At 44.9% G+C, this 16,150-nt stretch overlaps 1 protein-coding gene and 1 long non-coding RNA gene across 7 annotated transcripts in view; one reads left to right on the forward strand and one right to left on the reverse strand.

The window, feature by feature from the left end:
• The window catches only part of LOC116096025, an 11,137-nt gene extending 4,887 nt beyond the window's left edge, over nucleotides 1-6,250 (reverse strand). For 2 of the 3 annotated variants that reach the window (XR_004120803.1, XR_004120801.1), the window contains exons 1-2: nucleotides 881-1,585; nucleotides 376-505 (exon numbers count right to left, since the gene is read on the reverse strand). This is a non-coding gene — a long non-coding RNA (uncharacterized LOC116096025). Of the gene's footprint in view, nucleotides 1-375; nucleotides 506-880; nucleotides 1,586-5,911 lie in introns of those variants that run through there. The other variant, XR_004120802.1, reaches the window with a different exon arrangement.
• Nucleotides 5,554-16,150, forward strand: part of Fsd1l (fibronectin type III and SPRY domain containing 1 like) — a 63,306-nt gene continuing 52,709 nt past the window's right edge. For 2 of the 4 annotated variants that reach the window (XM_031377419.1, XM_031377420.1), the window contains exon 1: nucleotides 5,554-5,799. In XM_031377419.1, coding sequence (XP_031233279.1) covers nucleotides 5,785-5,799 — 15 coding nt within the window. In that variant the 5' untranslated portion in view covers nucleotides 5,554-5,784. The remainder of the gene's footprint in view (nucleotides 5,800-16,150) is intronic. The other 2 variants (XM_031377421.1, XM_031377422.1) reach the window with 1 other exon arrangement.

Consider the following 16,150-nt stretch of genomic DNA (forward strand, 5'->3'; position numbering starts at 1 on the left):
TGTATGTGTGGTGTGTGTGTGGTGTGTGTATGTATGTGGTGTGTATGTGTGGTGTGTGTGTGGTGTGTGTGTGGTGTGTGGTGTGTGTGTATGTGTGTGGTGTGTATGTGTGTGGTGTGTGTGTGGGGTGTGTGTGTGTGGGGGTGTGTGTGTGTGGTGTGTATGTGTGTGTGTGTGTGTGTGTGTGTGTGTGTGATATACACGTCCCACTTAGGGTTGAGTCCTCAGCAAACACTTAACTCTCAGCACTCTGACTAGTTATAACTCTGAATTGACTGCTGCCCCTGCACAAAGGAGCACCTTTGGCTGAGCCCGAGAGCAGCGCCAATCTATAGGTGTACACACAAATCACTAGAAGGCAGTTTGAAAACATACCTGGTTAGCAAAACAAAAGTAGTAGGTTGCCCCTTAGCACAGCAGTTCACAATCTGAGTTAGGACCTCTTTGGGGGTACGAATCACCCAAGTTTGACCACGAAAGAGGTGGCCCCTTTCACCGGGGTCGCCTAAAACCGTAGGACAACACAGATGTTTATGTTACGATTCGTATCAGTAGCAGAATTACAGGTATGAAGTAGCAACAAAATAATTTGATGGTTGGGGAGTCACCACACCATGAGGAACGGTGTTAAACGGTGGCAGCACCAGGAAGGTTGAGAACAGCTGCTCTATGGTCTGAGACCTCTGCAGCCATTGGCTTTACCAGGTGTATACTACCAGGAACACACCTTCTGTGGAGCGGGCCTCAGATCCAGTCAGCAACTATCTGTGGGACTCTAGACATTTGGAGAGGAACCCTGTCTTGCCATGGTTTCCAGCAGCTGGGGTGGATTCTCCCGGTGGGATACTAGAGAACAAGACATCTTTTTCTATGTACTCACCCCCAAGGAGCCAAAAGTCAGTGACCGTATCCATGCCATGTGTTTCCTTTTAGGCTGTGAGCTGGTGCTTAAATTGTGATTCTCCTGTTTCTCTGGTTCTTCACAAATTTGGGTTTATGCCTGCTGCTTTCCTATGTGCCTTAGGGCGCTCTAAGTGTGAGCTAGGCCTCCCCACTGCTCCTGCTCCGCCTCTCCACCAGCCTCTTCCAGGGCATCACCAACCTCTCCTTGGTAGGAGCTGCAGCCGGATACTGAGTGCCTAGGGCTTCTGGGGCTTTGGGGGTGAATCTGGATTTTTGTTAGTAGGAAGCAGGAAGCACAAAGTTAGGTGTCCATGGATGAGAAGCGATACTAAGCACAGATGCTTTTGTGGTTGTTTACCGCATGTCAGACACCTGACCGGAATTGTTCCCCTTAATCCACTCATCAGCTGGAGCTGGTGCCAGGAGCCCAGTTTCACAGCTGAAGAAACAGAGACTTGGAGAGCCTGGTTAAGACTGGGTTGTACAAGTGGAACCCTGGGTCACGTATAATCAGGGAGTGATGGGTGAACACTTGGGGCTGCACCTGGTTAGAGTTGGGTATCAGGAAAAAAAAAAAACAGGAATAGCAGAGAACAGGGAGAGTTGGAGCAGGAACAGGATTCCTAAGGCTCCAAGGCTCAAGTGGAGAAAAAAACTGCAAGAATAGCCTTGAAGGACATGCTGTGTGGGAGTGTAATAATTGTAGCAGCCATCGCCCATTACAGGCCCACTAAGCCAGACATTTTCCATACAATCAATCTCCTTTAATCCTCACTAAATGCAAAAGGCAAAGTACTATTCCTATGCCATGCCCTGGGAATTGGAACCACAGTGAACCTAAGAGTTTCCTGATGGTTGTAGAGCTAGCGAGCCGGGGTATCAGGATTCAAATGTGCTAGCTGACAGTGCCAGTAGACCCAACTGGATTGATCCTAAAGGTTGTTAGTTACATGGAGAGGAAGGAACTTACCCTCCCAGAACTCCTCAGGAACCTCAGACCTGCATGCAGTGCCTAACATCTCTCAGGACAAAGAACCTAGTTTGGAGAGTGGGGCAGTTTTGCTGGACATTAGCAGTGCCAATCATGGGGTTTCATCAGAAAGCAAGCAGTTTGGGGAAGGCCAGAAGCTTTCATGAGGTAGCTGTGGCTACATGAGCCTCTCATCACCACAAGCTTACATTTGGAAACAATATATATCGTTACTCCTCTGCTCTCCCTTCCCCTTTGAAGTATGTGTATCATGTTTGTGTGCAACAGGTACGTACACATCCATCAGGTACATGTGCATCTGTGTACCATGAGCGTGGACACCACGGGTTGATATCAGGCATCCTGCACAATTGCTTTTCACTTAAAACTTGAGGCATGCTGGGTGGTGGTGGTGCACACCTTTAGTCCCAGCACTTGGGAGGCAGAGGCAGGCGGATTTCTGAGTTTGAGGCCAGCCTGGTCTACAGAGTGAGTTCCAGGACAGCCAGGGCTACACAGAGAAACCCTGTCTCAAAAGACAAAAAGCAAAACAAAACAAAACTTGAGGCATGGTCACTGGAAGGCCACTTACTAACTCTGCAGCATGCTGATTAGGTTGGGCTGGCTAGCTGGCCTGGGAGTGCCTAGTATCCTTTTCTCTCTACCTCCCTAGCCCTGGGATTGCAGGCATGCCACCATACCCGACACTTTTTATGTGGGTGCGAGATGTCAAGCATATGTCCTCATGCTTGGGAGGCAGGCACTCTACTCACTCTTTAGCCCCTCCGTTTCATCTCTTAAGCCTTCTTAATTTTTACTTTATATGTGTAAGTGTTTTGCCTATTTATATGCACGTGTACATGAGTGCCTGTTGTCCTTAGGGGTCAGGGAAGGGCACTGGATTGCCTAGAAACGGGAGTTACAGTTGTGAGGTGCCATGTGGATGCTGGCAACTGAGCAGAGGTCCTCTGGAAGAACCGCCAATGCTCACCTCCTTTCCAGCTTCCCTTGCCCTTCCCCCTTTAAAGAGCAGTTTTCTTCTGCTCAGTGGTTCCCAGGTGTTATCTGCATTAGTCCCATCTGGAGGACTGGTTAAAATGGGTTACTGGGCCCGAACCTGGAATTTCTGTTTTGTTGGTTCCGAGGAAAAGGCCTGAGAACTTGCTTTTCTAAGAAGTTATCAGATGATGCTAATGCAGTCAGTCCTGGGAATGGGGGCCGGGGGTGTGTCAAGATTTAAGAGCAACTGCTTCAAAATAAAGTTACTGTAAAACATGTCCTAACCTGATTTGGTATGCCAAGGTAAGTACAGGAAAGGGAAGGACTTGCCTGTAGTCCAAAGACTCAGTGGGTGGGTTTGTGGACTAGCTGCCTAGCTTGGTGATGGTGTGTAGTGGGAGAACTCTGAAGGCTGGAGGGACACAAATCACAGCCCAAAGGAACTGGCTGCTGAGAATGAGGTAAGCAAACGGCCATGGGTGAGCTGTGCTGGGAAGCCAACCAGAGCCAGAGATCTGCTGGGGGCAGAAGTCAAATGGGGTACAGCTGTTGTCAAAATCCACAGGCTGCTTGGCTCGCCTGAAAGGAAAGAGCTACAGAAACTGGGGCAAGGAGCCAGAAATGAGCTCCTAGGGTGTGGTCCTGTGACAGTCTGGTGATCACACTGCAGGGTGATTGTGTCTCCCAAACCCACTTTCTTGCTCTTCTGGTGGTGTCTGTCATTCAAAAAGACGTGCCCAGGAGCTTCCTTCTGGTGGAAGTGAGGTGAAACTTTGAAGATGAGACCAAATGCTCTTTCCTTCCACGGTGTCAATCAAGGGTGTCGGTTTGACCTCCGATGGCCTCTCCCCCGCAGGCTGCATTTCTCAGCCATAGAAAATGACTCTATTTTAGTGTTGAGATGAGCCCCCCGAGACACCAGCCCCGGGTCAGTGGTTGGATACTCGGCTTCTGTCACTTCTCCCCCATGTAACTGAGGGGGCTTGGATAGTAGAGTCCCTTCCCTCGATATCAAGAGCCGGCTTCTCTGAAGGACTGCATGCCAGCCTCCTTTCAGCTGGCAGGAGTGAAGTTGGGCATTCCTCTCCGTAGTCCCAGGCATGGGAGCATTGTCTGCTTAGCCCGAACTAAACCACTGTTTCCCTTCGTGTCTTTTATCACATTCCTTGCATCTCTGTTCAGGTATGAAAGGGTCACGTGGTGGTGGCACACTCCTTTAATCCCAGCACTGGGAGGCAGAGGCGGGTGGATCTCTGTGAGTTTGAAGCCAGACTGGTCTAGTGGGAAAAATAAAGCAAAACCAACCAACCAACCAAACAAAACAAAAAAGGTCTATTGGGTGCACAATGTGTGGCCTGCCCTTTGCTCAGGTCAGAATACAGGTGTGGTAAAACAAGGTTTGGTCTTAAGAAACCACAGTGTAGTAGAAACATAAAACATTCAAGTATAAGTATGAGTCATCTAAAACAACTCATGCCTCTTCAAGCCCTTGATTCTAAACCATCCTTCTGACTAGATACTCCTCCTCAGACCCTTCATAGAACCCTCACCCAGGTCATTCCTGAGTAATGTCAAGAAACCAAACCCTACCTCTTATGAGTCTATTAACTATGTGCAATTTATTTGTTTACTTTATTCCATTTACCTCATACAATCTCCTCCTTTGTTAATTTTTCCATGTGTATGTTTTGGGAGAAGATATTCCTATGTGTGGGCACATGAGTGGGGGGCACCTGTGTGTCGGTGTGTGTCTGTGGTCACTTGGCTTTTATGTGGATACCAGGTTCTGGGTATACAGCCTCTGGTCCTCACATGATCTATCTCCCTCCTTCTCCCTGATTCTCTTACAAACTTTTCTTCTAACAGCCTCGTGCATTCTTACTGTCATTCCCCACCTTAGACTGTAAGCTCTGGAACCAGGCCTTTTCACTGAGGATTTGTGTAGAACTGCAGAACTGGTACCGAATGCTCATACTTCTTTCCCTTTTATTCCATTAGGATGTGAACACCCAGATGAATTTTTCTTGAGTCACCTAAATGGAGATGAAGCCTGCCTCTCTGGAGAACCTTTTCACGTCTTTCCAAGCTTTCTGGTCTGCGTTGCCAGCTCCGGCCGCCCTGAGCACATTCTAATTTGCTGTCCCACTCTCATTTACTCCATGTTCTGGGGCGTTCAAACACAATATTTAAGCTGTACAGTCCTCAGCGAGGTCTGCATTCATTATTTCACAGATGATACAGGATCACATAGAAAGACATGCTCAAGAGGTAGCAAGGTTAGCCAGGCAACAAAGCCTATATGGTCCCATGCTACGTTTCTGTAACTTCTTTCTACCCCATGTCTCAGTGCCCTTTAAGGTTTCCACCATGACCCCTGAAGACTCTTCCCCACGTTTCTGCAGCCTCTCCATCCTAACGTGTTTCCTCCGGCTGGATCATTGGGCCTGGCCTACCAAGGCTAAGAGGAGAGATGCTGCAGGTGAGGGATGCGTCCTGGGCAAAGCTAGCTCCCAGGCCCTCCTCCGCACAGGCCTGGCTGCTGGGTGCCCACTGGCTCATTGCAAGGCTCGCAGCGATGGCACAGGGAAAGGGATACAAGGACAGAAGCAGCTTCAGAAAGAAGACGCAGGCGGACAGGCAGCGCTCCATCCTCTCCGCCGGTGCCGGTGCCAGCGCACGCATGCGCATGCGTGGCGCGCTCGCACCCCACCCTCCGGCGGGCCGTCCGCCCTTTCACCCTGGCAACCGCGGCTCGGCAGCGGAGCGCGCGCGCGGGTTGGGCGCGGACGGGCGGGATCTCTGCGGGACCGGACGGCGCGGACGGCGGCCGAGGTTGGCGAGTCTCAAAGGCTCCTCCGGCTTCTCACTCAGCTCCGGTGACAGGTTCGACCCGGAGGGCTTAGGTCCTCGCCATGGACTCGCAGAAAGTAAGCGGGGGCGCAGCGCCGGGCCGAGAGGGTGGGCGGGGCGCGCAGGGCCGGGCTGCGGAGGGCGAGGCCGGGCCTGGGACCCACCCGACCCGACCCGACCCCACCGGACCTGAGAGCTCGCAGGGAGCGGTGGCCGCACCCCGGACCGCGGACGACTTCTTTCCTGCTCTTGGCTCCGGGTGGGGACTGCGGGGAAGAAAACCGCGAGCCGCACCCGGGTCCCCGCCGTCCTCTGCGGGCGCTAGGCCCCTTTCTTCCCGCTGCCCGCGCGGCGTGCTCCGAGGGTGGGTCCCTCCTCGGTTGGAGTGAGGACCAAGGCTCAGCCTCGCGTGGGGGGATCCCCGCCTGCGCCGAAGCTGGTGTCTTTTTCTTCCACCGTGTCTTCAGCACGGGCTCTGCTCTGTAGGTCCGGGCACCGAATCTCCTTTGTACCTCTGCCCACTGCCTGACTAGTGGTTTATTTATAAGCAGTGTTTGCCTAATTGAGGAAAAAGACAGTTGTCAGAGCCGCTGCCCCACCCTCGACCTTCCGTTGGTGAGGCTGGTCAGTTACCCAGTGGTCTTGTTTCGGAATGTTTAGTACTTTGAGAACAAGTTTAAGGAGAGAGCTACAGAGTAGCCTTTTTAATTAAGAAAATACAACCAGTGTACTGAATACAATTGTAATTGAATTTTTAGTATTCAGTAGTAATTCCTGTATAGGAAAAAAATAAGCCACCTTGCTATCTTGGTTATGTTATAATATAATTGTAATACATTCCGGTATAGGAAAGAAGAAAAAAAAACCAAGTGTTATTAATAATGCAGCAGGGGAAAAAAGGGCATTTCTAAGAGCCATTCTTTTTTATCATTGCATAGAAAGTGCCAGAGAGGCTTATAGGAAAACTGCAATTTTTACCTGGATTCATCTTCCTGAGGAGTGCTGGGAATGTGGGGGTATGAGTAATGTGATGGGTTAAGCCTTTACTATTGTCATGCACAAGATTCTATTCTATGTGCTTGCTTGCCTTGAAACCCATTTGGGTATATCCAGTTATTATTTCCACAACTATACTATAATATCTTTTAAAGATATTACTAGTATGTCTAAGAAGTTTTGTGTATTTTGAGTGTGTATAAATTTAAAGCATTCTCTGTTAAACTTATAAAACATTGTACAACTTACTAGAGAAAAGGCATGCGATATTTAAGTGGACATTAGCAAAGGTCAAAAGGAAGAGCAAGTGCTTGGAGAATGCAGAAAGTTGAGTTTCAGGGTACAGTATGTTTGCTACCTGTATGTAGAACACATTCGTCTCTTTCATCTTCTGTTCTGTAGAAATAAGAAAAGAATATAGTAGTATGAAAAGTGGATAAAATACTCCATTTGGAAAACAGTATTTTAAAGTTTATGAAAAATTAGTACTAAAATAGTCCATGCATGGTGAAATGCTAAAAATGTTTCAGTGTAGATCATCTTATCAGGGAGCACTAAGGAATCAAGTGTTTGTCGTTATGAGTTCTATGAGGACACAAGGTCTGAACCAGGTCGTGCTCACTTCAGACAGTGTGTTTGTGCACCCACAGGATGCCATATGTAGTTTCCCCAGAGGTAGTGAAGAATTAGCTGTTCTTTTTGTTGGTGCTGATGTATCATATTGGATAAATCTGAAAAATCAACTTTTCAATATTAAAATTTGTTGGAGCTATCAAGCAATCTTATAGCAAAGAGAGCTTGTGCTATGGCTTCCAATGGATATCTAGTGCTAATGCTTGTAATTAACACTCCCGCTGTCAATCTGAGCTTCATTTTCTTATGATTTGCTGCGGAGTCAGTTACTAGCTACAAATAGTAATGAACTAATTGGGTATTCTTGTCTCTTACCTAAGACAGTAGTGCACCCGGAGCATGAGGTTTCCAAACTATTTCTTGCTATAGAATGTTCACATTAAAATGGTAGCAGAAATGGTACCCGGGTCTGTAAAGAAAGTAGCTACATACTGCAAATGGTAAGGGGAGGTCTTGGGATTTGGATTGTGAGTTATTAAGAGGAGCCAGCTCTCTGGTCATACTGTTTATGGGCCATCATAGCTTGGATAATTTGCCATTAGTCTCCATTTCTTCATGTATAAAATAGAAACAGCCACTGCAGTCTCTTTAAGAGCTATGATGATTGTGTCCATTTCTGGAAAACCACCTAGCAGTATTATCTTGGAGCTCTTGTTAATCACAGACGCTCAACCTCAAAATCACATTTTCCTTTCCAGATCTACTCTAGACTGTTTTTAAGGTGTGTTTTCTACTTGTTTATCTTTAAGAAATTATTTCAGCTGCTGGTGCCAGGAAGACAGTTGTTAAGTCCTAATACAAAGAGGATTGCAAGTTGTGAGTCAGGCAATCTACGATAAAGACATTAACTGGGCGTCTTACAGAAGCTTGCTGCCGGCTGGTCAGCACATGGGGCAGCTTCCCCCCACCCCCGGCTGCTTTTTTTATTTTTTGTCTGTGGAAACGGCTTCAGGGTTTGGTTAGCAACAGACGCTCTATTTCAGCAGAGCAAGAAGACAAAGTTGCTGTGGGTCTGTAAGGCATACTGAAGGCTACAGAAGCAGTATTATCTCCTAGAAATGGACAGAGGGATTTTGTTTATGTAGAGTTCTGGGACACTTTTGTGAGCAGGATGTGTTATGGATAGGTGGCTTTGTTTGATCCTCAGACCTTTTGACTATGTCCTTAAGTGGTTCTAAGATAAAATCTGGAAGGTTTCTTTACCTGATGAAATAAATGTGCACATTCAGAGAAAACACTGAAACAAATAAGACAGTCGTACCTCTCGGGTGCTTCTTTTGAATTTGGTAGTGCAAGTTAAATTTTAGTGCAGATGACTGGTATTCATAGAGATTTCTGTTTCTAGGAAAGGTGCTTGTTACAGCAGTGAGGGGGTGGGAGAGGATAGGGCAGAGGAAGGGTGCCCTTAGGAGCAGGCTTTGCTGAATGCTTTCACCATTGTTCTTCTGAATGGTCTTCCTACCTGGGTAGGGATTCAGAGATCTCCTTTATACTACAGGGTAAAGCTAGACTGGGGACATCTGCCTTTGTCTTATCTGTTTCCTCTTATATCCTGATACCTGCTGTACAGTTGGATATCTATAGCTAGCCAATTGACCCGTGTTTCTTAGTTACTTGTTTTCAGCTTAAAAAAGAACAAGTTTCTCAAGGAAAGTGAAGAAGAGTGGAAGTTGGGTGTTGTGCACCCAGTACCATGTCAGACTACTTTGAACTCTCACAACAGAATTCTCTCATATTTCACAGAGTCACTCAGCTAGCAAGTGGCAGTCTAGATTCAACCCCCCTTTTTTTTCATAGTTCACACTTTTCCATTACCTCCCTTTAGGCCTGATTTCTTGGCTTCTAAGTACTGAAACAATTAAGGTAATTAAAATTTAAAATATTAGGTCCCAACAGTTAGGGGCTGGAGAGGTGGTTCAGCAGTTAAGAGCCCTTCCTGCTCTTGCAAGAGGACCAGAGTTTGATTCCCAGACCCATATCAGGTGATTCACAAGCACATGCATGCATGTGCGCCTTCCCACACACATACACATAATTAAAAAGAAAATATATATATTAAAGATTTATTTATTTTGTGTATGTGAGTACACTGTAGCTGTACAGATGGTTGTGAGCTTTTATGTGATTAGTAAGAATTGAATTTTAGGACCTCTGCTCGCTCAGGTCAACCCTGCTCGCTTTGTCTGGCCCCGCTTGCTCTGGTCAGCCCTGCTTGCTCCAGTCAACTCCACTCGTTCCGTCCCTGCTCTCTCTCGCCCTAAGATGTATTTATTATTATAAATAAGTACACTGTAGCTGTCTTCAGATGCACCAGAAGAGGGTGTGAGATCTCATTACAGGTGGTTGTGAGCCATCATGTGGTTGCTGGGATTTGAACTCAGGACCTTCGGAAGAGTAGTCAGTGTTCTTACCCACTGAGCCATCTCTCCAGCCCAGAAAATCTATTTTTTAAGACAAATAAAATGTTACTAGGGACAAACGCCAATTTTTTTTGTTTGTTTGTTTGTTTTGGACACTTGTCAAGTGTAGTGAAGTATTGATAAGTGGAATAGAGTGTAAGTGAGAGGAAAGTCTGTCATGCAAGTCAGGTAAGATCATTGCACTGCAGGAGCATCTCCTCTCTATTTCTTTCTCTTCTCGGAGGGAGGGGTAGGAATCTTACCTCTCTCAATAGAGCTGTAGACCATGAAGGTCTACCAACTATAGCACATACTGGAGCTGGAGTGAGGTTGGCTGGAGTGAGGTTGGCTGGAGTGAGGTTGGCTGGAGTGAGGTTGGCTGGAGTGAGGTTGGCTGAAGTGATGGCTATTGCACACGGACCGCACTTTGAAGCAGGTGGATTTTCCAGTAGCCTTCACTGTGTTCTCACTTCAGCTGGTTTTCCCAGCCTGAACATTCAGATATAATCACTAATGTTTGTTGATTGATAACAATTTAAATTTGTATATAATTATTTATTTTTAAATATAATTTTAGCATAACCAGTCTGTGTACCTCTGCTAGATTATAAATACAAATAATACAAGTTTTATTGCAGGAAATGTTAGTTATAAATAAATAAGTAAAATCACCTTTAACTCTGTACCTTGAAGATAACCACATTCAGCATTTGATTTGCTGATAACCTTTTTATGCAAATAGAACCTTAAAAATTAGGTAGCATACTACATGTACTACTTTATAATTTGCCTTTACATAATATACCATGAGCATTCTTCCAATTTATCATCACTCTACAACACTTAATATCAAGTCAGCATAGCACTGTCATATGAATGTGATTCTTGAATACACTTGATTTTTATCCTGTTAGATGTTTATGTTGGTCCCAGATTTTAAGGTAATAATACTGAAAGAAATATTCTTGTAGCTAAGTCCCTGCCTCCGTTCTTTATTAAACTTCTTGGCATACATTGGAGAAATGGAATTACCAGTTACTTAAAATTCTTGAGATGTATTGCTCATTTGCTCTTCAGGAGGGCTGTAGGGGTTACTATCCACAGTGTTTGAGCCTCCCCATCTAGGTTCTCCTTGTTCCTCCTGACCCCTGGTTTGCTTGTTAGGTAAGTGGTTTGTTATTGGTAGTGGTGGGTTTGTTTTGTTTTGTTTTGTTTTGTTTACCAGTAGTGTGTTATTGCTCTACTCAGATGGACATATGCAGTGGGTAAGAACTTAGTCTGTTGTAGAAGGTCTTGGACCTTGAATGCCCAAGGCTTGCTTATACAGGGCAATCAGACTCAGAGGCTTATAGCTCCACACCTTGAAAAAGAACTTTACAGCCCTAGGCCTTAGAAGCTAGAGCCATCTAGCTGTGTATGGTCAGGTAAGAAGCTTACTGCCCAGGGCTCTGATTGCCAGTGGCCTGACCAGTCAGAGCCTCAGTTCTAAGCAGTAGCTTGTGGGAACAGCAGTCAACAGCAGTCAGGAACAGCTACTTTCACAGGTCTAATGCTTTGAATGTTAGATTCTGAGGTGACCTGAGTTAGCTCTTGAGCTGCCCATGTCAGTGCCCTATCCTCCAAGGCTTAGAGGCTCTTAGACATGCCTCAGAGAATGGTGTTTACGGTCTTGGCCACTACCTCACCTTTCTACTTTCTTTTTATGTCTGTCACCCTTTATCATCTACTGCCTACTTCTGCCACTGCTATTCCTGCTGCTGTCTGGACTCATCACTATCTTCTTGATGTTGCTGCTGAGGTGGCAACCACTCCACCTCCACTTCAAGGGCCATAGCTTGTTTTTCATGCTACCATTTCAGCCTATTCTACTTAAGATTCGTCAGGAGATAAGAAAAATGTACTGGGCCTAGAATTACAACACTGGGGGTAGCACAGGAGGATGCTGGGCAGCTGGGTTATACAGTAGAGAGAAGGGTGTGACATACAAATGAAGGAGCGTGCTCATGCCAGTCATTACACCAGCTTCCAGCCTTACCAGTCACTACCTTGTGCTGTTACTCAGGAGATGCTAGTCCCTCATCTTGAGTGAGAAGAGCTACAAGGTCATCTGAAGTTTAGCAAGGTTTGTTATCCTGGCACAAAGCTTTCCAAAGCCAGGCCAGGCCAGGTTGTCTGAAGTGGTTATGACTGGAGTAAAATGCTCCTGGAGCAGGAGTCTTGGCTTTAGGTGTATTGACCCTTACAACTCCACATTCTCACATTAATTGTAAAGTATCCAAAACAGCCAAACTACCATGAGGGCAATCTGGCCAGTTGCCAGAGAACGGACGCCTGCCATAAGGGAAGGCTGTGTACTGCTGTCAAAGACCTGAACAGCTACTCCTGGTAGCTTAACTCATTGACAGAAAAAACTTTATGGGATACTTACAATAAAGACTTAAAGCTCAACATAAAATTAACATTCTCAATAGTATTTAACAGCACTTATGTTTACTTAGCCTCTCCCCCAGTGTCCTAGGGAATGTTGGTTCTATCTCACCTCCTACACTACTGAGTGGAACAGTTCTCTGCATGGTTAAAGCCTCTTCAGTCTCTCACATGCTTACATCCCCTGGCTCCTAGAGGGGAGACTACCTCCTCCTCTTCTTACTCCCTATCTTACCCCCAGTTCATCATAGAAAGGTATGCTTCTCTTAAACAAAATCAGTTGTTCAGGGAGGGTGTCTGCTTGTGGAAGAATGCAAATAGATCTATATCTATTACCCTGTAAAAACCTCAAGACCAATTGGATCAAAGACCTCAAAATCAAACCAGGTACACTAAATCTGATAGAAGAAAGAACAGGAATAGTCTTGAGCCCATAATCCCAGGAGACAACTTCCTAAACAGAACACAATGGCTCAGGATCTAAGATCAACAGTTAATAAATGAGACCTCATGAAGTTGAAAATATTTTGTAAGGCAAAAGTCACCATCAATAAGAAAAAATTCTAGCCTACAGAATGGTAAAAGATCTTCAACAACATGATACTTGACAGAAAAAGGGAAAAGAAAAAGAAAGGAATGCTCCATCCTGCCAGTTCATTTCCTAGTATTAGCTGATGTTCCCAGTGGGTAAGTTAGATGACCAGAATTGATCATTGGTTCAATCAATTCAGTCTTACATTTACACTCAATGCTACTCACAGCCACTCACTGAGCTTCCCTGCCAGTTAGTTATTTTATGATTGTCAGATTCCTGACATCTTAATTCTCCTTTCTTACCCTCTTGCATCATGTCTCTACCAAATACTCTTGTTAATGTTTGCAATAGCTACACTCACCTGTTAAGACTCACTGTCTTAGCTTACCTGCTGGATGAGGCCTTCTAATTTTCAACTCTTTTTACCTAATTCAAACGAAGTATGAAGTGATATAAGAGGTGCCATACTGGCAGCAGCTGGATTTGCTGACTCCCTTGCTCTGGTTACTAAAACCTTGTTTTCCAGTCCCAATAGTGGCAGTAGTTTACACTAGTGTAAAATCTGATGATCCTCAAACAAGTGCCTGGATTTGAATTGGGGCTGCTGGTTGATAGCTGCATGACCTAAATCAAGTTAACTTCTGAAATACTTCTGCAACCATAAATTGTTGACAGCCCTTATAATGATCTTTTAAAAATACTCGTGACATTGGAGGTGCTTACTAAATAATAACTTGTCTGAATATAAGAGAAGATTAGCTTCTTTAAATTGCAGGGGCAATCACTGTTGTATTCACAACGATTCTAGTTTTGTGTGTCCTGTTATGTATGTAGAATTTGTCCCAGAAGTCTCTTGGTCTGAGGAGCTGCTGATGGAAAAGTCCATGTGTCAGTATTTCTTAATCATGCCACATGGATGATGATCGATGATAGAAGGTAAAGTTTGGGCCCGATGTTTTGAGGTCATTTGTTTTAAAAACATGAAGTTAATGCATCATCGTGTGTAAAAACATGAAGTTAATGCATCATCGTGTCGGGCTTGTTACATTGGGTAGGTTTTAGATAAGTAGCCCAAATTGGCAGAGTTTTGTTGTTGTTGTTGTGTTGCTATTGGCTGCAGCTAAATTAAGACTCAGCATTGGAGTTATCAGATGTTGCTGGAGCACAGTAGCTAGAACAATGCCCTTTCAGAGTGGTGAGCCTCAGCATTGTAGATTCCAGTTTACAAGTGATTGACATGCAGGGTGCTGTGGACTTGGTCTGGGAAGTCTCCCAAATTCCTGTGTTAAAGACTATTCCCCAGGGGGTGACACTGTAGGGGAGAGCCTTGCACACTTCTCTCTCTGGCTTCTTGGTCATGGCCATGAGCAGTCCTCTGTTCAGCCTTTCTACTGTAATGATGTACTGCTTTTAGGCTGAAAGCTCTGGTGCATACCAGCCATGTGAGAAACAGAATGTACTGTCCCTGTGTAGATGGTATATGCAGTACCTGTTTATCAGTTCCAGGGGTTCTTCTTGTAATTTTGAAGCACAATCTTAGTTGTTTGTGATTCTCTTAAGACATTCTGACTCCTTGTCATGAACCTTTGATTGTTTCCATATTAGACAGCACAGTGTAATAGTTAATATTAACTGTTTTCATCTGAATCCTACCTCTGTGGCATATTAATTCTGAGCTTCTAGACAAGCTACTTGAACTTCTTCCTGCCTTCTTTGGGAAATGAGCATAATATCAGTATCTTATAAGATTATTTAAAATGTGTATGGCTGTTTTGTTTGAATGTATGTTTGTGCTCCATATATATGCCTGATGCCCGAGAAAGCCAGAGGGGGGTGATGGTTCCCTGAGACTGTGGTGATAGACAGCTGTGAGCAGTTGTATGGATGCTGGGAATTGAACCTGGGTACTCTGAAAGAGCATCCAGTGCTCCTAACCAATGAGCCCAATACCATTTATAAGAATCTTGAAAAGACTAACTGAATTAAGATGTGAAGAGTTTAAGCTGGCCTTGGCTCTGACAGTATGAAAGTACTACTGTACATTTGTCCAGTCTATTGAGTGTGCTTTTACTTCACAATTCATTGTGATTATAAACATAAGTTGTGCTACCTTGAAGAAAGTGTTTTAGGCTTTGCAATCCCAGATTACAGTGATCCAGTATGGAAATGGTGGCAATTGTATTTTGACCAGGATATATAAGACCCCCTTCTTATTGCTGGCTTAGCAGTTGTGTTATTCTAAATTCACAGTCAAATAATTAATAGCTTGATTCTTATGACATGGACTTTTGTGTTTTGGTGACTGTGCTGCATGACCACATACAGCAGCTAAGAGTGCACATTTGCTCGATGTGTTTTGTCATGACTTGACATAATTGGCATTTGTCAGAGTCTCTTTTCCAACCTATTTAGAACTCTTACTTATTATAGCTTGAAGCTTTATAAAACACAGTTATCTAAATAAGCTCCAAATGATTTTATATGGTCTTTGCCTACTAATATTTATCATGATGTCCATTAATATTTGGAAGGTAACTTGAGGCTTGACTCTGATGTCAGTCCCAGGTCCTTGTAGGCATCTTACATGCAGACAACTTTCCATGGTTCAGATGAAGTTTTCACCATGAGTACCTCCCTTCAGCAGGAAGCATGAGTACTATCATAGACACCACAGTGCTCATCTATAACCTTTGTTTAACCAAGGCATTGTGTATGCCATAGAATCCTAGTTAGGAATATGAGGGCTCCCAGGTGGAAAGAGACCTTATTGGAGAAGCACAAAACATTCTGTACAGCTGAGAGGAGAGCAAGAAAGTTGTTGTAAATTAAAGTAGCTGAGGTAGGCTGTGGGACGATGAGGTGAACTTTGGATGTCTTGTTGAGGGTGTTTTACTTTATACAGGAAGCATGGAGAAGTGGCTGAGAGGTGTGCTGGTGTCTTATTGCTTTACTTGAAAAATAAAAGCATTGGAAAGAAAGGATGTATCAAAGGTTGAGCATGAGATTGTACCAGAGATTGAGACATGATACTGACTTGTACTAGAATTTTCAGTAACCACCTACAACTATTTAGGACATAAAAGTGGTAGAACTTGGTGGCTGTCTGCACGTTATAAATCAGAGGGGAGGAAATGTTGGAAGATGAAGTTTCTGGATTTTTGGATTGCAGTGCCTTTTATGGAAGTAGAACACAAGAACATGGGTCAGTGAGGGAAGATTATGACGTGTTGATTTTTGGAGGGCTTTTGTCACGTCTAAGTGAGATTTCAAGTAGGAAGCCTGCTGAATGCACTGGGGCTCAGAGGAAAGGCTCCTGCCTGCAAGCTCTGGGTCTCCTGCTGCCTGAAAGCTCTGGGTCTCCTGCTGCCCCGCAAAGCTCTGGGTCTCCTGCTGCCCAGCAAAGCTCTGGGTCTCCTGCTGCCCAGCAAAGCTCTGGGT

The sequence above is a fragment of the Mastomys coucha genome, unplaced genomic scaffold, assembly GCF_008632895.1.
Source record: "Mastomys coucha isolate ucsf_1 unplaced genomic scaffold, UCSF_Mcou_1 pScaffold18, whole genome shotgun sequence".
NCBI classification, from domain to species: domain Eukaryota; kingdom Metazoa; phylum Chordata; class Mammalia; order Rodentia; family Muridae; genus Mastomys; species Mastomys coucha.